At 30.1% G+C, this 24,685-nt stretch overlaps 2 protein-coding genes across 2 annotated transcripts; one reads left to right on the top strand and one right to left on the bottom strand.

Moving 5' to 3' along the window:
• Window positions 1-716: 716 nt before the first annotated feature.
• LOC107931785 (probable CCR4-associated factor 1 homolog 11) lies at window positions 717-1,482 on the top strand. Its single transcript, XM_016863716.1, has 2 exons — window positions 717-1,169; window positions 1,324-1,482. The coding sequence occupies exons 1-2, from the start codon at window positions 717-719 to the stop codon at window positions 1,480-1,482; spliced, it is 612 nt and encodes a 203-aa protein (XP_016719205.1).
• A 7,195-nt stretch (window positions 1,483-8,677) lies between these two features.
• Window positions 8,678-10,439, bottom strand: LOC107931755 (alcohol acyltransferase 9). The gene has a single exon (XM_016863684.2). It carries the CDS (start codon window positions 10,176-10,178, stop codon window positions 8,835-8,837), a length of 1,344 nt encoding a protein of 447 aa, XP_016719173.1. The 5' UTR covers window positions 10,179-10,439; the 3' UTR covers window positions 8,678-8,834.
• Window positions 10,440-24,685: the final 14,246 nt, after the last annotated feature.

Below are 24,685 nucleotides of genomic sequence, written 5' to 3'. Positions count from 1 at the left end.
AAATTTAAATTTATTTAAGACTCGAGTGTAAATTTAATCTTTTATATATTATGTAATTTATAAGATATATAAATTAAGTATATAATATCCTCTGGCTATGTTATCGTAAATTAGTAAATGTTTAATAACATATATTTTCTCTAAAAATTAAAAAATATATTTCCCAGCATACCAAACTCAAACAAATATATAATATTTAATCCACTTTAAACCCACAACTTAAATTATAATTTGAAAAGATTAAAAGAAACTTGGTTTTAATCATATAATGGATCCAATTGATAATTATAATAAATTGAGAAGTAAGGTTGGTAAATTACATAAGCTTATATAAATCCTTATTGATGTGAGATTAAATGAAAAATTAAAAGGATAAGTTTATATAAATCTTAATTGAGGTGGAATTAAAACAAAAAATTAAAAAGATAAGCTTATATAAATCCTAATTTAGGTGGAATTAAATCAAAAAATTAAAAGGATAAGCTTATTTAAATCTTAATTGAGATGGGATTAAATGAAAAACTAAAAAGATAAGCTTATATAAATCGTAATTGAGGTAGGATTAATTGTGGGGCTTATATATAATCTTTGCTCAATTGAGTGAAATTACATCTATTTAATAAATAAGCTTAAAAACAATTCTTAAAGTCAGCACTCAACAGAGACAGTAAAGAAACATTACAAATAAGAGAAATAAGAGATTATTGTGACCAACGATGTCGATTTTTGGCAATAAGTCGATTGTTGTGAGACGGGTTTTTGCTGAAGATTCGGACAGTGAACTTTTGATGATTAAGGAAGCAATTTTGACGTATCCTTTTCTATCTATAGATATTGAATTTCCAGGGACGATATTTAAACCTAGTAAGCAAGTGATTCGTGAAGGTAATCCGGTTATCAATTATCACTATATGAAGTCAAATGTTGATGTGCTTCAAATTATTCAACTCGGCTTGAGTCTTTCAGATGCTCAGGGTAATTTACTAGACTTTGATTTTCCATTTTCTTACATTTGGGAATTTAATTTTAGAGATTTCAATATCAATCGAGACCACTATGCTAGCGATTCGATCGAGTTGTTCAAACATCAAGGGATAGATTTTGAGAAGAATAAAGAGAAGGGGATTGATTCTAAAGATTTTGCAAAGAAGTTTTGGGATTACGGCTTGGTTTTCAACTCCTATGGTCTGAAAAGTATTACATGAATTACTTTTCACGGCACTTATGACTTCGGATTCATGTTAAATATTCTTACTCAAAATCCACTGCCTTTGCATCTTCACTCATTTGTGCATCTCAATTGGCTTATTTATTTGGCTGCAGCATTTTCGACCTCAAACATACCTTCAAGTTTTTGGGGCTGCTAGGCAGTTTAGAGAAAATAGCTCAAACATTAAACGTAGCCTGTATTACCGGATCAAGTCATCAAGCCGGGTCGGACAATCTATTCACACTTCAATGTTTTATGAAGTTCAAGAGTGAAAATATTTTTGAATCTAAGTGGAACGAGACAAATCAAATGTTGTTGTTTCCCTTAACATTATACGGATTAGTTAAAACCATAAGATGAAACATTTTATTCTCTTTTATTTAGAAACATATATTACATACATAATCAAATGCAAATATCGTTATTTCTCGATTAGAGAATTTACTTAATAATATGTTATATGAAATTTTCAAGACGTTTGAAATTATAAAATAACTTTGTTCAACCATCGTATAGCTGGGGTTTGTCCATTTAATCATATAATGGCAGATAGAGTAAAATGAAAGTGGAGGTTTGAAGAATAGAGAAAAAGAAGAGAAAATATTAATTAGAAAATAAATGGGAATTTTGCATGAAGAGTGATGAGGTGTCTTCATGTAAGATGAGGAATTGAAAGCATTCCACTTAGCCACACAAAGGGCTTCGAAATTAAAAGTGAAGAAAAAGCAAAGCATGTGGTAGGGCATCTCACTGGCTTTACCCTCGTAACTCGCAATACCCACCACCTCCATTAATTCACACACACATATATACACATACACTTACTATGCATCTATGTATGTATGTGTTGTTCGGGTACATATTAAATTTGAGAGAGCTAATTAAACTTTTAAGAAATTTTGAGAATTAATGAAAATTTATAAAGATTTTAAAAAGTATTAATTAAAATTTTTAATAACTTTGGGGTCTAATGCCACAAGTCGTAAATCACCATTCGCGTTTGGTATTTCGATTTAAGATTTTGAGTGTAGTGACAAGACATATTGTACTCTTAAGTGGAGAATATAATTCGAACTTTAAAGACTATATTATCTAAAGAGATAGCTATGAATCATAAACGTGAATTATAAAATAAACATGAAAAGTACTAAAAAAATAATTTTTTTTAATATTAATCACATTATAAGTTCTTATCAGATCTGCTCTGTTTAATATAATATTTAAAATTATCCATAGCTTCTCTCAAACTCTTAAATAGAAAGATAATGCGCTTTGATGTACTCGAACCCACGTTTTCTTACACCAATAATAATGTCGATACCTATCAAATTAAAATTCAAATGACAAAAAATATTAATATTTTTAATATTGAAATAAAACCGACTACCATGCATGTAATTATTCCATTGTATTCTATTTTAGAAATAAGAGTCGTGTGGGGTTGGCTGGGAAGGCCGCTGTTCCACTTAGACCCACAATCTCTGAAATAAAATCTTTTTACAGTCAAATTAATTTTCTATCATATGAAATGATTTCATGTGTTTATGTATATCCATACCATTTATGTTTTTATAGACTTGGTATTACCAATAAATCAAACATTAATTTAGTTAAGAGATGGTTAAAATATTTGAGAAGTTTTTGTATTATATGGATTGAATCAAATTAATTCTTTTATTATTAAATGAATCAATTTAGTCTTTATACTACTAAAAAGAATCAAATAAGTTCAAATTATATCGGAGTTGACATTTGCTGTATAAAAAATATCTTGAAAATTATTATTTTTTAATTGTAGTTCAATTTAAAAAAAATCATAGAAACATAAAAACTTTAAAAATATTGCATTTATTAAACAATAAATATTAGTTTTATTCTAATTTGACTTTATTTGATTCTTTTCAGTAGTCCGAAGACTAAATTGATTTATTTAATAGCAGAGAGACTAATTTGACCAAATTCCTATATTAGAAGGACCTCTCAGGTACATTCATCGTTGAAAAACTAATAAATAATTCATTCTTTTGCATGAACTTTCGTCGAATGTGTAGTTTGATGCATAAACTTTGATTTGGTACAATTATATATATGAAACTTGAATTGTGGTTCATATGGATACATGAAACTTTGATTTTTAATTCAATTGTACACATTTAGAAGAATGACTATCGTTGATACAACGATACAATAATGAGAGAGTAGAAAAGAGAGAGTGGTGGTTGTTATGGAGGCTGGTTCACCCAATTGGGACGGAGAGTTGGAGATTATGTAGAATGAAGGTGAAGAGAGTATAAAGGTTGAAAGCTAAAGGAGTGTTGGCAGAGTGTAGACTTAGTGTTCTTGAAGTGTCTTCTTTCTTCATCGTTCCTGGAGATATTTACAGGCGAAGGTCCCATGCAAGGTGGTGTTAACGTGTTGGACTAGCCATCTGACCATCATTATGACTCACGTCGAGGGATGTCTTCAATGAGACGAGGATGCATGTGACAAGATAGATTTTGCCATTTGTTTTAACTTAATAAGATAAAACAGTTGAGCCCACGTGATGTTTGCTGACCACCAACTTCATGTTCCTAATGAAAATTAGACCATCCGTTGCCCGGGTGGTCATCTCAGAAGAGTGACCTTACAAGTGACCTCCCAATTTGCTGGTGGCAACCTTACTGCTCAGACGTCTTTTTAACTTGCCACGTGTCTTAACACAGGTAGGGGTATAATAAATACATACATTTATTCTTATATTGGATTAATATAATTGTTTGTTCATGCAATATATCAACGTAAAATGGTGCTAATTCGATAATGTTGTTAGTGGTTTGTGAAAATTGAATCAAATCAAAATTTCATATATAAAATCGCACAAAATCAAAGTTCGTGTATGACGCCACACATTAAATCAAAGTTCATATATACTTTTGATATTTATCTCTAATCAATATATCTATATCATTATATTTAAGTTCATAACTGAATTGATATCACGAATTAATCAGAAAAACATTCAGTTGAAAAATGAATAAATTACCCATAATGTAGTTTTTATTCTTTTTATATATTATATCTATAAAAATATTTTAATGAAGAATTATAAACTTGAAAATTTTAATTTCATCGTTTTAATTAAATTTACATTTGATTTATATATATATATTAATAAATATATTTTCTCACCCACATCTTAAATATATCATAATCTAATTCATATATAAAATAAATAAAATAATCAATTCTTATATTTATCCACTTGTTTAATTCGATTCCTCTTGTCAGTACTTTACATTATCCATAGAGGATTTTTTTTCTGTAAAAAGTATTTTTTATATTGAAAACATATCCATTTATGAGATTTTCTTTTCTAAATTATTTTTATTCCAATTTTATTTATTTATATAAGCATTATTTACATTATCAAAATATATAGGCAATACTGTATCTAAATAAAATTTGAAATAACTTAAAATTTCAATTTTAAAAAAATTAATCATCATCACAAGGACCAAAATTACGAAAAAATGTCAAGTTTCAAGATTAATGTGGATAGAAAAAATTAAGGATCAAATTGAGAAAATTTCTGAAATTCAGGGACCAAATGTTACTTTTATCCTTTTTCTTAATATTTGAAGGGTTATTGGACTTGTGTATTTCCATGGTCCATTCTAGGCCTTCTATTACTATGTTTGGGCTTCAATTCTAGAGATTGTACTATTTAATTGGTTCAAATTTCATCTTATGAGAATTTATTTGGCCCATTTTATTGGCGATTAGGATCGTTTTCTTCACGATTGAATCACGAGTGAAATGATAAAGAATTTATGTTTAAATCTTCGGTTGATATCGATTTTAGATTCGAATTTTAAATATTTCATACCCTTTATCTCTTATAAGAAAAATGTTGATTGCATTCATTCGGAAAAAAATTAAAAGAGAGAGCACATTACAAAACTATTATTGTCCTTCAATACCAAACATCAATTCTTACCAATTCCGAGAAATTGATCAAGTGAAATGATTAGGATCATTTAAAATATGAATTGAATTTGAATTTCGATATTCATGACTTGAGATTAGTTTATTTTTGTATATTATGTATTTTTATATTTTACGAAAAATATTTATACAATATGATAAAGTAAATATTTAAAAAGATTAAATTGTTTATGTTTAAGTTTTTAATAAGAGGAGAAGTATATAAAATTAATAAATTTGGAATAAAACATAATTTCTTTAAAAAATCTAACCAAACTTCAATTAATCATTTACAAAAGAAGACGAACTTGAAAAAAAATTAAGACTCATATTTCAAGTCGGATTGGATTTGGACAACTATGTATGATGTTGATGCCATAAATAGAATCGACCTAAATTTTATCCGACTTGAACCATGGACACTATCACAAGCAAGGGCGAACCTAAGGGGTGCTAGCAAGGGCCCAACCCCCCTAAAATGGAAATTTTTTTATTTGGACCCCTTGAAATTTTTAAAATTTTAAATTAGTAAAGGTAAAATTATACTTTGACCCCCCTAAAAGTATAAAAATTTGATTTAATCTTTTAAGAGTTATAAATATATAGGCTATTAAAATGGTAAAATTGTATTTTTTTATCGTTAATTACAATTTAATTTTTCCCCCTAAAAAATTTCTTGGTTTCACCCCTGATCACAATGTGAGCAAAAAAATAAAAAATCGAAAATGGATAAAACCAAAGTGCTTGGATGATTTTTGGAATGCAAGTTAAAAAATTACAATTATCAAAGTTGAGCCATATTTTATTTTTATATTTAATTTATAATTTTTATGATGTAAAAAAAATATTTGCTTAGAATACAAGTAACTTAAAAGACTATATTTTTTTTTCAAAAATATATAAGAGTTATTGATTATTTTTTTATTTACTTGAAAAAAATACTTTTTAAAAATTATTTATGAAAAATGCATTATAACTTTACCAAATAATATTCAAAAGTTATAAAATAAAGTTAATTTTATCAAAATAAAATTAATATGAAAAAAAATCCAAATAAATTATCATGAACAATTTGAAAATTTTAAAAAAATTCGAACCAAAAACCACCCTACACAAATATAAAAGGTAGATTAAAACTTAAAAAAAAAGCATAATATTCTAGAGTTGTTCGTACATAAAATTTATTTGGGTTTGACTCTTTGAAGGGAGTTGGCAAATGGTAAATCTTTATTTGTTCAGTTTCATTTAAACGTAATGTGTGCGTATATTATATAGGTATGTTTCTATCATTTATGCGTATATGATGTAGGTATGTTTCTATCATGTGTGCGAATATTAATCTTCTAATTTTACAGTTTGAAATATTATATTCGAATGTTAAAGTATTGAATTGGAAACACGATTGTAACATGGTACATTAATGTATGAGCTATCATTTTTGCATAATATAATTAGATATGGGAAGATGATGAAGATTTAAGGGGCAGCAAGGGAGATATTATTCAAAGGTTGCTTCCAAATCTCTCACAAAGATATTTGTAAGAGAATATTTTAGGCGAAAATACATTGTCAAATAAGCTTGTCTTTTTCTCAGCAAATTAAGGGACACATTTGTTGAATTAACTAAATAAAACAAAGGGAATCATTTTGGTCATTACCCTACATTAATTCATTAAATTTGAATATGCGACATTTTGACGTACAAGATTCTGATTTAAAAATTAAAATCTGATCGATAACATGTATTCAAATTTAACAAAAATTAATTAGCAATGTCATTTAGACTTTAGTTTTTTAAATTTGACAAGTAGTGAGAATCATTTTGGCACCATTGCTGTTTCAACAATTAAGAGAATGTGAGTTCAAAGGCTTATTGTCCTCCGGTTTAAGGATTTGGGGTGTGGGTAATAATAAGAAATGTATAAAAGCGAATGGACTAAATTTGAGAAATTCAAAGAGTGCGAGGAAGGGGGCAGGCGGAATTAGACCATCCATTTTATTCAATGTTTGATTATGGTATAGCACTCCACAACATGATAGAAGTTTTATTTATAAAATAGTCCCTCTCCATGATCCTTTCATACTTGTGTTAGTTATGATGATTCAAAAAGATTTGAGCAAATTAGCCAATATTGCGATATGTTCGTTTGAATGCATGCGTGTATGATTTTTTTTTAATATAATATAAACAAAATTGTTTATTTTTTAAGACAAGGGTATCTTGTAGTTTCTTTTGAATTTATTTTTTCGGGTCATTTCATTGGATGTCCTAAAACAATGGCCTAGATTTTAAATTGGTCCCTAAGATTCAAAATGTTCTAATTGATTTCTCAGAGCATCGATATCATATCAATCAAGTCCTTCCGTTAACATAAGGTCAGCTTGGGCGCTAAATAACAACTCGGGTACAACATGGAGTGTAATTAAAATACATGAATCAAGTTTAAACATGCCATTAATATTTAGGAGAGTTGTGTTTTCTTATCACATCAGGTCCAAGATGTTCACATGATAGGTACAAACATGTATAAATTTGACTCACATGATGTCGATCACGCCACTAGCTTAGTGGCAAAACTTGTATGAGTTTCAAGTTGGTTGGCATGAGGCCTAAGGTTCGATCTTGTGTTTGTAAAATCATTTCTCCTTCCCCACTTGTATTGTAATTGCTTGTGCCCTCCAAAATTTGATCCACATATTTTAAATATGGTTCATGTCAAATCACCCAAGCTGACAAGTAGGTTGACAGAAGGACTTGTTTGATACCATACTGATATTGTGAGAACTCAGCCAGAACATTCTGATTTTGGGGACAAATGTAGAATCTGAGCAATACTTTGAGGATGTATAATCAAATTAACCTTTTTTTAAAAATAAAATAATGAATCAATTATTAAATCATGTCAAGATTAGGACTAACAGACGTGCTAATAACCACTGGAATTTGAACCATTAAGCCATAAAGGTTGAATTGTCGTATTCATGAGGCTAGAAATTAATTTTGAATTTATCAAACTTTAGGACAACTATTGCACATGGGGGAAATGCAAAAGAGATGAGGTCCATATTTGTTCTACCTTGTGTTTCTTCCAAAATATTCCATTAACATAGGAAGGGGACCTTACACTATGTTAAAGGGTGTAAACAAGGACAAAACCCAAATTGAATAAAGTTCCAAAAATTGAAATGTGACCATTCACTTTCTTAATGAGTTTTTGATAGTAAAAAGCTCGAGTTTTATTTGAAATTTAAAATTTGAATTGGACAGATGACTTGAGTTAATTTAATGAGAAGTGAGAGTTCGCTTATGATGTAGTAAAATTACAGTTTAACCTCAAAAGAAACCTCGGAGTTTTTATGGTTTACAGAAAAATGAATTGAGTAAATAATTAATGTGAATTTTTTTAAAGTTGGTAGTACATTAATACTTAAAATTAATTAACCTTCCAAATGTGAACAACATAATTTTCTTAATATATATGTACATATAAAAAAAAAGAAGAAAAAAAACCTTGTGGCTTCTAGTGCTTCTTTAATTTACTTTTGAGATCAATCACTCAAGTCAGTTAAAAAAGAGGCAGAGGAAAAATTTGAAATAAAAGTCAAAATTAAGTTGTAGTAAGAAAAGGTCAACGAAAGGGCCAAAATCCAGTGGTTCTCAAGAGCAGAAACTCCTGACCAGATGTTCATATCTGGCGGCGGCAGTCGAGGGGACCGCCACCATAGCCTTCACCGCGTCCGTCCGATTAAAAACCGGCAATAGCAAACAATACCGGTCGCAGCAAACTGGTCCTACGTGAACCGGTTTCCCCATCCCAAAGTTAATCTTCTCTAATCCCAGCCTTGACCATTGTGACAATATCAAAACCCCAACTGAGTCCGGACTGGCTCGACTCCGGCTCACCGATTCCACCACTGATTTAACAAACTCGTTATCCACTCGCTCTTTAGCTCTCTTCACCAACATTGCCGCGTGCCCTAATGCTTTCCCCGTCAAGTCCTTGACGGTGGTATGAGCACAGCCTAACACGAACGCGTTGCCGTAAAACCCACTGGGTAAACTCGGTTTGACTCGTTCCCTAACGTTGATACTGAAAAGCAGTTTCAATATTTGGTTTGAAGGTAGGTTTAAAGCTCGAGCCCAGCTCCGCCATATATGAGCTGAGAGAACTTCGAACGATGTATAATTCGACTCAGTGAGTTTACTCGTTGAAAGCGCTACCTTTTTTAACTCGTCGAGGTTTGTTTTATTGAAAATGAATGAAGTGGGCACGAGTTTTTCGTTGGAGAAACGAGCCACGAACCCGGAAATGTCTGGGACTCGGTCGAACTCGGGGTGACTCGGCGAGTTATTATTATTTCTTGATGGCCTGAACAGTGGCGGAGGGTTTAGAAGGTGACGGTCCCAAACAGGTTTAGGTTTAAACTTGAACTCAGAAAACTTGGTTTGACTCATGGAAGCTAACTCAGCAAACGAGTTCAGAAACTCAGCACTGCCGATACCATCACAAAGGCAATGATTAATGCCGACACCGACAACAGCATTACCGTCTTTAAGCCAGGTCAGCTGGACGACAAGTGGTGGGGCCCCTTTTAAGACATCCGCCACGTGGACCGACAAGAAGTTCCTCCACTGAGTTACGAACCGTGGAGCTCGTTCGAACTCGTTAACTTCGTAATCGGAGACAGCTTCGATGAACAAAACACCTTGTCCTCTACAAACAACTTCGAGTCCACCATCGCCGTCGGGTTTGGCCCTAACACGACCGGCGAACGGGTAATATGGGACCAAGGCTTTTGCTAGAGCTGATTTGAGACGAGTCACGGTGGCGCGTGGGTTTAAAGCGTCGGATGGGAGGTGAGGTTTATAAACCAGAAGGTATTCAATTGTGAAACGTAGAAAAAGCTGTGAGTCGAGAGGTGAGAGGGGAAGGACTCCAGTTGGAGTTGACTCCGCTGGTGTTACAATAACAGCTTCTTTGACATGAACTAACGATCCCATGTTTGTGGCGTTTTAAGGTTTTTGTTGGGTTTTTTTTGGGGGGTTAGGGAAGAATGTGAGGTTCATATGGGTATATATAAGGTAGAGTAAAAGTTATATATATATATTGTCTGGAGAACTGGATTTAGTTTTTTCTCTTTGGTAACAGAACTGGAACTTTTTTTGTCACTATGTTTCTCTCCATGGTTGAAATTGGTTTTTTATTCGGTTCAATGTGTTTGTATCGATTCCCGAGTTAATTAATCTAATAATTTTTTTTGAATCTGTATTCTAATCGGTTCTCAATCCAATCAGTTTAATTGGCTGGTCCAATCTACTTCAAACAACGTTGATTATATATCATTGGGGGCAGACTTTTTCTCGTAAAGAGCTGACAGACCCCTCAATGAATTGGTTTATTCCTAATTAGATTTTTGTCTTGATCAAGTGTTAATATTTCGATTCGTTGAGGGGGTATGTTAACTCTCGGCAAATGCCAGATATAAAGTTTTCTCCAAAATGAGTTGACCTTTGCTTAATTTATTTTTTTTCAAATTTTTTGGAAGGCTTAAAGAGAATTCAAAGTTTTTAAAACTTTTAGAGGGTTTAATTAGGAGTTTTAAAAATTTTAGGGGAAAATTTTTAAAATTTTTAAAGGGTTTAATGAAAATTTTTAAAAATTCTAGAGAGTCTAATTAAAATTTTCAAAATTTTTATATGGATTAATTAGAATTTCTAAAAAAAAATGGTGTAATTAAAATTTTCAAAAATTTTGAGAGTAGAAAAATTAAGGCCCCTTGGCTGCTATAATTTTTCACCACTTATTAGGTCAGAGTTATATAGAGGAAACAAAAATCTCTTAGCACAGTTTTTCCCATCCACAAAGTTTAAATTAAATTGGAATTTACAATTATATCAATAATAATTATCATTAGAAGTATTGAACTGGATAATTAACTCAACAATATAACTAAAATCAATTTAACACATCAACACGATTTGTATAAGTGAAACTCAAACCTTGATGCTCAAAGTTCCATAGCTAATTCACCATAATCATGAATTCAATTGGTAAAAGTACAATGCAGACCATTATACTAAGAGTCAAATTGTGTTTTGCCCGTCTATTTAAAAAAAGGGCAAACTAGTAACTGTAAGTTAGGTCAAAAAGTAAATTGGTCATTTTTGTTAACAATTTTTTTTCTTTTGTACTATTACAAACTAAGGTTGCTAATGGAATAACCAAATAATGACACATAAGATGTATGGACTAGTTTTTAATAGTAAAATGGATGAAAATTTTAATAGAAGGATCAGTTTGCTTTTTGATCTAATTACAGGGGCTAATTTGCCCATTTTTTGAGTAGAGAGGGAAAAAATGAAATCTGACTCTAAGTACAAGGGCCTCCACAGTACTTTATTGAATCCAATTTTAATATTTCATTTTAAAAAGTAAATGTATAACAAGTAAATTAAGCCATGAATTCTAAAGATTGAATTATGTTATTAGTCTCTGTATTATGTGTAGGTTGTGGATGTAGTACTTGTATTTTATTTTGGTAAGCTTTAGTCCTTGTACTTTAAAATTTTTAAAATTTCAATCTTGACAAAACCGTAGTTGCTAAATTCATTAAGTGACAAACATATCATCATATGTGTAATATCACATTATCTTACTAATTTCATATATTACTCTAAAGAAAGGCAAGTTAATGGATTTAACAACAACCATTTGTGTCAAAATTGAAACTTCGAAATTCGAAAAGTATATGGACTAAGAATGATTCAATTGGAGAACATAGTCCAAACCTATAACTTTACATTAGTACAAGATTGATAACAAAATTTAACCGAAGATATTTAACTACTCCTTTTTGAGTTAGGATTGAAATTTCAAAATTTGAAAAGTATAAGGACTAAAATTAATTAATTCAAAGAGTATAGGAACTAAAATTAACCAAATTAAAGTATATATACTAAATCCATAACTTACGCAAAGTGTGGGAACTCATATAATAATTAACCAATCCTAAAAAACCTTTCTTTTATCATCCTAAAGGAACTTATATTTATTTATGAATATATGTTTTTAGTTCTAGTTTATATATCATATAATTTTAATTTTCATAGTTATTGAAGTTAAAGTATACCATTTTAATAAATACATGATTTTTACATTTAAAAGAAACGCACACATGTCAATTAAATTTTAGTTCAGTTGGCATCGACATTGTTACCAATGTAAGAGGATGTAAGTTTGAGTACGTTGAAGCACATTATCCTCTTATTTAAGGGTTAGGCAGGAGCTATGGGTAATTCTACGTATTGTATCAAAAAACACAGACTAGAAATCATGATGCTACACTTATATGAAAATATGTGTAAATTAAAAAAGCACACGCATGATATAGTTTTAGTCCCTTTATTATGATGAAATTTGAGATTTATTCCATTTACTTGAATTTTGCATAACTTGTTCTCTTTGCTTTTATAATGTTATCAGTAAGTTGTATTAATTGTTGTAGTTAAAGTGATAACATAAAATTTTCTTAAACAACTTTAAACATTTGGTTGACATATGAGTTTAGTTTTGGTTAAACATCATTAGTTGGATTTCCAGGGGTGACGTTATAATTGAATAATAAAAAAACAAAATCATGCCCTCACTTTCACAACAACAACTAATGATGTTATCAATTTGGACCTTGTTATAACATTATAAAAGTAGAGAGATAAAATTGTGTTAAATTAAGATAAATGGATTAAATATTAAAATTCAGTATAGTAAAAGGATTAAAATGTAAGATGAATATTATTATGTTAGGAAGTTTACAAGTACAATTACATGTATACTTACGAAGCATAAATGTCAGATAAACTATATTTAGGTACAATTCAATACAAAGCACAACGAATTAGGGGTTTAATTGAGCTGAGCCAAGCCCAAATATTGCAAGATTGAGCTCAAGCTCGACTTGAAATTCTAAGCTCGATACTTAGCTTGAGCTTGATCGAACATTTATTTTTAAGCTCGAGCTCGACTCTAAATATAACCAAGCTACTTGAACTTGATTAAGCTCAGCTCAATAATTAAGCTTAGCGTTAATAGCATATATTAAGGGCAATATTATAATTTAATAATATAAAATTATTCAAAATATATATTAAAAATAAAAAGTTCTATCAGGTTTGCAAGCCGTTTGAGCCAAGTATTACTAATCTTGAATTTAGTTCAATTGATAGCTTAAGCTCGACTCAATAATTACCGAATTGAGTTTGCGTTTTTTCGAGTTGAACTCAAGTAGCTTGCAAGAATCAGTGTCGCATTTACACCCCTACAAAAGATTGAAAATAAGAATATATTCGAGCTTAAACTAGAATAAATTCGGATAGGGACTACACATGGTGAGACATAAACCCAAAATAATCCCATAAATGACATTTGCACATGACAAGACTCGAACCTGAGCATCCAAAATCTCGAGATGTTAACTTCTACCAATATCACGAAAGCCTCGTTAGCAAATATACATTATTATAGTAAAAGTACCATGGAGGCCCTTGTACTAAGAGTCAAATTTCATTTTACCCCTCTACTGAAAAAATAGGAAAATTAGTCATTGTAGTTAGTTCAAAGAGTAAATTGATTAATTCTATTAAGAATTTCATCCATTTGTACAGTTAAAAATCGACATGGTTGACGAAATAACAGATAGTAACACATGGTGTGTCACATATACCTCATGCTGACGTACAATGACTAATTTTTAACGGTAGAAATAGATGAAATTTTTAACATAAAGTCTAGTTTACTATTTGATGTAACATACATGGAGTAATTTACTTATCTTTTAAGTAAAAGTACCAAAATGTAATTTAACTTTTAATACCGAACCCTCTACGCTACTTTTACCGATTATTATTGATGCATGTGGATATATGTGAATATATATATTCCTTCTGTGTGTTAACTGTGAAAGATTTATGCAAGATTCTGCGGACATCACTTTATAGAAAAATTAAATATCGAAACAAAATGTTAAACAGCTTGGCTTTGCTTTGCTTTGCTTTCTGTCTGTTGGGTCTTTAATGGATTGATAGCCATCACTTTCTTTTCTCTCTATTCCAATTTCTCCAACTTTATTTATTTATTTATTCTTTTCACTCCTAAAGTTTTCTTAAAGAAATTGGGTCAATTTCTACAACAAGACAAGATTCAAGATTATTGCAAAAATTTGACGATATATAATTATGATCATACCTTTCCACACCCAATAATTTCAGTTCATGTTACTTGTTTGAATAGTCAAATTCTAAGTGATTAACACATCATTTCACATAATAATAACGTCCTTCTCTCAATATTGATGATAATTTTGAGATTAAATATCAGTTTAGGTATGGCATAGGGCATATTGAAAACATGTTAACCAAATTATATGCACGTCGCGGACAAGAATCGAGTTAAAATTATAAAATTGAGAAGAGGAAAAAGGTAAAAATAATAATATGTAGAAAAGGCTATTTTTTTGGAGGGTCAAAATATAATTTTTCTATTTAATTAAGAGCAAACATGATTAAATTAAATTATTTAATTTTTGGAAGTGGATAAAATAAATTGTCCCATCTAACTATAAAGAGTGGAGTTAAGGCCTTGATTGTCCCTAGTTTCACCCATATGCATAGATAATTTAGATCTAACATGTATAAAACAAAAGATACCAACAATGAAATCTATGAGGGCCATTTCTTTTTTGAGCATCCTAGATTCAAACTACTCATGTTGTAAGTTCATACGTATTTCTAATTTTGTCTAGCTAAGTGGTTGGTACCATGGTTGCAAAGGTAAGGTCTATATACCTTGATTGGTGGTTCAAACCTTTGTAGGCATAATATGCATAATTAATATTATGCACAATATTAAAACCCCTCCTATGAGCTTGCAAGGCGGTATCTCTACTAGCCGAAGTGCTCCCTAAATTTTGTAAATTCCTTTGAGCTCTCCTCGAAGTACAAGAGACAAAATCTCCACACATGAACAATACTTCTTGTTTGTGGGTCTGGTCAGTTACTCAACAGATGCCACTTTAAAGATTTTTCCTAAAAGAGAGCTGACTCCCCTCAACAGACTTAACCTAAAATTTAACACCCAAATAAGAGCATAACCAAGATGCAAGTAGAGGGCCTTGTCTCCCTTGATTAGATGGTATTATATCCTTGATTGTGTACCTATAAAATAGACATCTTGGGTCTAATATGTTAAAAAACAATCAATACTAATAAATTTAGGAGAGCGTTTTTTTTTATTTACTATATCATATTCAATTTATTCATGCAAATATTCTCCACGCCAAATTTGAGCTAGCATTTAATGCCTAAGCTGGCAGAAGGATCAAATTGATATGATACTAATACTTCAATGACTCAACCAACACAATTTAAAATTCAAGGATAAGGTAACATTTAATCTCTGAACTTGGTAACTTTTTCCAATTTTGATCTCTATGATAACGTGATACTCTAAGATTGTGCCACATCACAAACTAAGTTTTTAATAAAAATTATAATTATAGATATTGATGTGGCGCAATACCAAAGCATCACATTATCGCATAAAAAAACGAATTTGATATAAAAAAATTAAAGATTAAATAAAAAATATATATCAAAAATAGAAACAAAATGTTGCTTTTATCTTCTCAATTCAGATCAAAGGTTCCTATTCCAATGCAAAAGTGAGTCCAAATATATATATATATGAATGTTAATGTGGGGGAATTTAAGCAGAAATTGTTTATTTGATGTGGGATCTAAGATGATGAGAACCTTTAGCTTGGTGTTGCAAAATGCAAAATTGCAAAGTGGACCCCAAATTTATTATGAAAGATTTGGAACGGTATTTTAAGAAGATGCATATAATGTTGATATATGTGTAATATAAAAAGCTTTGGTGTAGGATAAATAATAATAATAATAAAGCATATGAAAAAGTGTCTGCCTATATGTCTTAACCATTTTGGATATCCCTTTCAGTTTTTAGTAACACTGTTCTTTTGATGGAAATATCTTTTGTCCACCCATCTACCTTTCTTCTTTTCCTTTATTTCCCCTTTTTTTTCTTTAAATAACTTAGGTTAGGATGATTCTAAAAATTAAAATTTATAGACGTCAAATCTAAAGACATGAAGTTATTATTATACACTCATCCATAGAGAAATTATTATTATACACTCATCCATAGAGAAATTATTTTATGGACCCTTCCCACTACATTATTCATTGCCCGTTTCCAATTATTTAATGACATTTCAACAATTTTTTTCATGTCATTGACATGTAATTTTGGTAATTTTTTTTACCTTGAACCCTGAACGTCGAGCTCTGAATCTAGAATCCCAAACCAAGAATAAAAAAACTAAAACCCTAAACTCGAACACCAAGCTTGTGGCCACAAACACGAAACCTCAAATTCGTAATCCGCAACTCCAAACCCTTAAATATTAAGCCCCAGACTCAAACATTGAACACAAACCCTAAACTTTAAATCTCGAACCCAAACCATGAACCTCGAGATTTGGGGTTCCAGGTTCAAGGTAAAATAATTATCAAAATCATGTGTCAATGACATGGAAAAAAATACACAAAATTTCTAATTTTGTTTTTCAAATTGGTTGAACAAAAATAAAAAATTAGCTTATGGAAAAAATAAAATGATTAAAATTTGTAAAAGAAGAAAAGATGTCTGTTTATAATTTAAAAATGAATTATTTTAAGTAATTTAATTAAAGTTAATTTAAGTTGGACAATATATTATAGATGAGTGTATAATAATATTTTGTTATCTTTAAAATTTAATGATGTGGCACTATTTGATTGGTGCCTAAAAATTATGCTTTTTAAGATGATCTTAAAATAATTTATTCCTTTTTTTAACATGTTAATTTTGATTTATATTAGATTGTAATTCGGTATTGGGAGTTAAAATAAAATTATAGAAGTTTCGGAGTTAAACGTTAAAAGATTTGTTCTAAAAGAATTTAAATTGAATTATTGATAATCGGAAGGGGTTAACATATGTTAGATTCTGCTATTAGTCATTGTACTTTAATTTGGTCGTGTTCAATCTTTATAGTTTTCAGATTTTGAAGTTTCAGTCCAACCAAATTATAGAAGTTTCGGGGTCCCTTTTGTAAATGGAGAAGCTAGAAGCTTATATATGGTAAAATTGTACTCTAACCCTCCAAAAAATGAAAAGATTTATATTTAGTTCCTTCAAGAATGATGAAGTCATAAGGTAATACATGACAAAACTACACTTTGACCCCCTAAAAAAAGTTATGGATTCTCCCCTGAACCAAACAATATCTATTAACTTCATTAAGTTCTGTTATTTCCAATATCTTACGCGATAAACATACTATCACATGTGTAAAGTCATATCAACTTACTATTTTCATATATTACTTTAAAAAAGGTAGCTAATGGACTTAATGATAGTCTTTTGCGTCAAGCTTGAACTTTCAAAATTCGTAAAATATAGGAACCATGATCAAATTGGAGAACATGGGTTTAATCTACAACTTTACGCATACTACATGACTAATAGCAAAATTTAACTAAAAGGATTTAACTACTATTGTTTGGTTTAGGATTGAAATTTTAAAATTCAAAAAGTATATTGACTAAAATAGATCAATTCGAGAAGTAAATGGCTCAAATTGACCAACTTCAAATATATAAACTAAATCCACAATTTACGTAAAGGGACTTATAGCAGAATTTGACTGACCAACATAACTAAAGTTCCATTTGACCAAGGGGGTATGATTTTTTTGGTATATTCAAACTTGGGGAGGAAAAGAGTTTCACAGTTCGATTAGCCTAAAAACAGACTTGATTGAACCTAATTTGATCATAAAAAGTCATCAATTTAAACCTGAGATAACTCATACTTGAAATGACTGAACAAGTAACTTAAAAATGATCCAAACCTAAAATAATCATAACCTTGAAATGATTTATCATGAAAAACCCAAACCTCAAACTTAAAATTAAAATTGACCTAAACTCGAAATTGATATGAATTCGATTGATGAATCTATTTATGGTTAATGATCGTGAGAATATTTATTATGATATGTAGCCAAATATATCCACACCCCAATATAAAATTTTGAATAAAATAAATAAGAATGTACTTCATGAAGATTCGGGAATAAGGTTCACTTCTTAGTACATACTCTTGAAAAAGAAGATAGTAAAGATTGAATTTATATTAAAAAAAGTCTTATCAATTACATAAAGAAAAATTAAGGATAATTTTTTATTTAATTAGCAACTAAAGCATCATAAAAATCTTAGGATTTTTTTTTATTTTTAATAAAGTTTTAATTATGATCGGTAGTTCTTTCTTGTGGCAATATTTTAAATATTAAAATGATTAATATATTTTTATTGAATACTTTGAATAATTTTACTTAAAATAAACATATATTGTTGATGAGAGATTTAGTAATTAGTTAAATATATCGTCACGATTTTAATTTTTATTTTTTAATATAATGTCTAGAATTATTCATAGTACCTTTTTAATCTTTAAATAAGAGGATAATGTGCTTTAGCACACTCGAACCCACGTACTCTTGCACTGATAGAAATACCGATACCAACTGAATTAAGACTCAATCGACTAAGAAATTATTATGTACACATTAATTATTTCAATTAAAACAACATCATGATTTATTTCTTAACAATCACCTTTTTAATTCACCATGCTTGTATAGTGCAAGGTTTATAAGTTGTCGATCCTGGTTAAAATATCAGCGTGGATTATTTCTTGCTAGCATATAAATCGGAATAATTATTAACTACAATGATGAGATCCAATTATGATAAATTAAATTACAGGGATTTTATCCTAAATTTAAGTAGGTGAGGGATTTCCAATTTCTTTAAGAGAAGTTTGAGAAGTATAACTCTAGTGGTACCCAACTTGCACTCATGCCCCATTTTAGGCATGGATTCAAAACTCCATCAATTGCAAACTCTTCGGTTTCTTCGATGGTTGGTTTGTTTAGGCACCTGACAAAATGTTCTCGCCCTATGAACTCGCTACATGAACTCGCTTGTAGGCTCTGGACGAGTGACACTTCATAAACTTCTGGTGAAAGAGTCGGAAAGACAAAACCCACTGTTAAGGACAATACAAGACTTGTTAAATGGTCCGCTGACTTCAGACGGATGACACTTCGTAGACTTCTCTTGAAAGAATTGGAAACCCCTCAACAATAATAGAGAGACCAGAACCAGAATTTGACCGGTTTCCAATCATTCATTCCTTGTTTTATTCCTTTTGGGTTAACAATTTAATTTTCTTGTCTCATTGACTCATTAATGTTAAAAGTGTTGCTTTAACAAATTAAATCTGAATCTTTGGTGTCAGCGCCTACTGCAAAAAAGCAACGTATTGTCTTGGAGATTTGTGGCAAACAAGTGAATAAAGAATGCCATATATATATAGCAAGGCATGCTATATAGGGTTTTAGAGATATGTGACCTAGTGCTAACCACAATGAAGGCAGCACTTGTGCCTCGACTGTTCCCTTTATTCCTCTTGTTGATATGGACTACATATTAGGAATAATAGTTGCTGAGTTCTCCTATGAAATGTTATTGATACATTTGTCAACTTTAGAATATATGAAGGTGGCAAATTTTCTTCCTCCAAAATGATTGGACAACAAATTAACAGGTTTTTCATGCGATGTTATAAAGTCGCATCCATGGTATCATTGACAAAGATTATGTATATGCATGTGTATAAAGTTTGATGTGTGTACATGTTGTACGTGTTATATACCATCCTATAAACTAAGTTATAGTCCAAAACTAGTAGGCTAAAGTCCAAGGAAAGCGCAAGCTTAGAAGGAAGTCACTCATCCGTCAAGTAAAGAACCTAGTTAGGTCAAAGTCAAGAATTATGTGATAGGATGCAAGATAAAATTTAAAACTTTTGGGCACCAAAGTTAAAAGTTTTCTATTAAGATAGCTTAAACATAGAATAAAACTTTTGAGAGGGGCCGAAAAAAAACTGTAATTTTGTTCATTTAACTAAAAGGTTAAAAGGGATTAAATTGAATTAATAATATTTGAGAGAGACTAAACTTGCAATTGTACCATTTAACTGAAGGGATGAAGAGGGAAGGCCGTTGGCTATTCTCCTATTAGCTAGCATGGCAAATAGCTATCAAAACCTGACAATCTAGTCAAAATGGACCTTGAGCAACCAAGGTTGTAAGGCCAATAAACTGACCATTAAGAAGACGGACACAATAGTATGGCCAGACGAGCAGCCAATGACCATGCATTGGGCAATCCTTCGAGTAGCCTAAGTGCTAGGTATAAATACTTGGGTACGAATCTCACTCTATCTCTCTAAAGCTTTATTCTCTACTTCCTCATCATTTTAAGCTACCTTGCTTTCTGATACTATTTCACCCTTACACATCAAAGCTGAAGCTCCGACATGCCCAAAGCTTAACAGTTCATCTTGCAAGAGCATTCGACTCTTAGCCCAATCAACCATCATACGATGACCTTACTCAACCTCTGTCTATCACTGCATAGACATCAATGAATCAAGGGTGATACCAAAGGGACAAGTAAGGAATTTAGCCTCCCTAAAATATATAACAATAAAATTATATTTTAATTCCTCGAAAATCTATAATTCAATTACAATATTTTAAAATGGTAAATTATTAATTTAACCTCTCTAGAAATTATAAAACTTTAACTTAATTACATTTTAACCTCTCCAAAAATCTTCTCATTTAATCCATATCAATAACATGCAAAATTGAATAATATGTACATAATTCATAGTATAATGTAGGAGGTCCATCTATATCTTATTCTTATCCAAAAGGGAAAAAGACAAAAAAGCATTTAGCAAAAATAAAAAAAATACAAATGAAGAATATGTTTTGTGCACTTTAGATGGAAAATAACGCATGCCCAAAGGCTGTCACTAAAAGATTGTAGGGCCAGCAATGCAAAGGACAAGTTGTGATGTACTCACAAAAAATAAAAATAAAATAATTTTTTTAACATCTAATTCAATTGTGAAAGAACATGGAAGTTTACAAGTCGATACAATATTTATAATTACGCATGACACATCTCAACTTTTAAATAGGAGGGCAAACGCGCTTCAGCACGTTCGAATCTACATACTCTTATATTGACACTAAAAATTATTATTTATACTATATTATTGCACAATAAATTGCTTGTTTTTGTTTATACCCCATGAAAAATCATCGAAATATGGATTGTTGGATGGTTCAAAGACATGATCTACCCAAAAATTTATAGCTATTTATTAAGGGCTCTACTACCTTTTTGCTTTGTCCATCGGAAAATCAATAAACAATAAACATTAAGTATTCAACACAATTAAACGAAATTCTCACAATATTTGGAGTTTCCTTGTATTCTTCGAGGGTTATTATTATTATTACCATTATTGGTTTTTATTTTCAATTATTTTTAATATAATAAATAATATTTCCGTCGATCAAGTCTTAATTTGATTGGCATTGGTATTATTGCCAGTGCAAGAGGACGTTAGTTCGAGTGCGCTGGAGCGCATTATCCTCTTATTTAAAAGTTGGAAAGGGGCTATGAGTAGTTCTAAATATTATATTAAAAAGAGCAGATATGATAAGAACTTATAATGAGATTAATATTAAAAAAATATTTCCAACCTGACTTAAGTACTCCCTTAAGTAGTGGTGGCTTGTGGCCGTATTAGAGTGGAGTAGTAGAGGTATTTTTTTACTTTCTTTGGTGAGTTTTGGTTGAATCGGTACTTGATGTTTTGGTAGAATTTTGTAACTATTTTATTATTATTATTATTATTATTATTATTATTATTATTATTATTATTATTATTATTATTATTATTTTATGGTTTTGTGAAAGGGGTGAAATGTTGTTGGAGCCAAAGGGACCTTGGCTCCCTCATCCCCAAAATTTGGCAAATTTTTTGACTAAGCTTTTCAAAATTTTAAAAATTTAATTAAACCCCTTAAATTTTTTTTCTAAAATTTTAATAAAACCCATAAAATTTTTGACAATTTTAATTAAACTCCTGAAATTTTTGAAGATTTTAAGTAGAACTTTGCAAAAATTCATGGCATGTTCTACTACAATTTCGTGACATGATTCTGGGAATTTTATATCTTATAAATTGAAGTGGAGAATGATTGTCTTCTTATTTTTAAGTATCTTACATGCATTGATCACTTAATGTCAAGCGTGAGATACCTAATTTTATAAATCAAATCTCTATATTTTGAGTAAGTCACTATCAAATTTAAACAAATATTGAAATCGAGCAACCAAACTACTCATATCTTAACTCGTTTCGCTATGTTAGGGCATGATCGTATTGGTCTATGATTAGGTAGGGATAATTTGCTTATGAATGACCAAATATGTGTACTTTTTTTTTAACTAGACTCCTTTTTCAACAACATAAAAAGATATAATTACAACTTTAGCCCTAATTATTTTTAATCACTTTAGCCCTCAACCTTTAAATTTATTCAAATTGCTTTTTTAGGCAGAAAAATCGCTTAACTGTTAAAATTTTAATGGCATTAATATGACAGCGTACATGGTGGTCCACATGTACTTCATTAGTGATGCCAATAATTAAAAAAATTATGATCTTTTTTCGAAAAATGAATTTTTATTTTATTTTTTTAATTTTTATAAAGTACACGCATACTGCAACACGAGCTATCTTGTCACTGCTATTAAATTTCAACAGTTTGATTAGTATTTCTGCAAAATACTAATTTAATTTTTAGTACTTTTTTACCCAGAACCCCAAACTCTGAACATTGAACACAGAACCTTGAAACCCAAGTTCAAGGTTTCGGTTCGAGATTTGGGATTCAAGTTTGAGATTTGAGGTTTAAGGCTCAGAGTTCGAGATTTAAAGTAAAAAAATTATCAAAATTATGTGTCAATAACATAAAAAATTACTAAAATATCATTAACTAATTAAAAAAACTATAAATAACATAGTAAAAAAATCCATAAAATAATATCTCCACCTAGTACCATCCTTCTTTCAAAATGACTACTTTTGAGACCTTGAGTTGTCAATCTATTTAATAGGAATGAACTGGGAATCCAAAGAGATTAAAAAAAGTAGTACCACTAATTAAGTAAACCCACAATTGTAATTGAAAGGGAGGCAATGATATGGTGATGGGATTCATTCATGTGTCAATCAAAGGTTTAATTTATGTTTAATGTCGCCAATGATAGGGGCATTGTAAGAATTAATTAACACACCTATATGTGTAGCTAGGCTGTCTTTTAAGTTGTAAATCCGAGGATATGTTGTAGCTTAGCTTTAGCTTAGCTGGGTATATCAAACTGGCCAGAACATGCAAATTAAGAATGTCAAATCCATCACCTCCCCCTATTAATTTAGCTTGGCATATATACCACAAGGTTAAAATATATATTTGAGTCCTTCTATACTTTTTTCCTTGAGTTTTAACCATTTTCAGTATTCGATATTTATATTAGGTTTCGACTGGGTTCGAAGTTAATCGGGTCAAGTCTTTAAAGGGGAGTAAAACTTTCTCAATGTTGTTTTTTTTTTGTTTGTAAGACTCAAATCCAAGTTATCAAATTCCTTACCACTTAATCTAACAAGTAGGAGTAAACAAGGACGGATTTAAAAACTTTTTAAGGGGATCGACAAAATATAATTTTAACATAGATTAATTTTTAATTTAATCATCTTTAGAAGATTTAAATAACAACTTTTCATTTGAGGGGTCTACGGCCCTGCCTAGCCATATAAAAGTTCATTTTGGTCCTTTTAAAATTTCTACAATCGTAGGCTAATATAATGATAAGATTACATTGTGTATACTTAAAAAATTTAAAAACTTAATTATTTTTATTTAAAAATTTAATCTAATCTAACGATGATGTTAATATTTTCCATTATATTTTGTCAACTTGGTATGTTTATTAGCATGTCATTAGTCATATGCTAACTTAGGAAAATGTAATTAGATGGAAAATTTGATGAAAAATCAAGTCCTTTTGATTAAATGGTACAATTGCAACTTTGATCTATCTCAAGTATTAAAAATTCAATTTGACCGATTTACCCACTTTATTAAATAAAATAAAAGGCCACACTCAAAAATTAAAAATTTAATTTAAGCCATTTTAATACAATTTTTTTAAATTTACTTCCAAAATATTTTTACTTTTATCTGAATCCCCTGCCACACTATTTTTTATTTATTTATTTTGATTTAGAAAAAAATATTAATAACACCAATAGTTAAGTTAAGATTTTTAAATAATTATATTTTAATTCTCATAAAATTTATAATTTAAATCTGATCCCCTTATTTTGAGTTATAAAGTGAATTGAATGACCAAGTAGGGTAAATAAATAGGTCAAAACTAGGGTTCAAACA

Source organism: Gossypium hirsutum, chromosome D10, assembly GCF_007990345.1.
Source record: "Gossypium hirsutum isolate 1008001.06 chromosome D10, Gossypium_hirsutum_v2.1, whole genome shotgun sequence".
In the NCBI taxonomy this organism is placed as follows: domain Eukaryota; kingdom Viridiplantae; phylum Streptophyta; class Magnoliopsida; order Malvales; family Malvaceae; genus Gossypium; species Gossypium hirsutum.
Note: the sequence above shows the minus strand (reverse complement) of the source record. Positions and strands in the feature narration are given on the sequence as shown.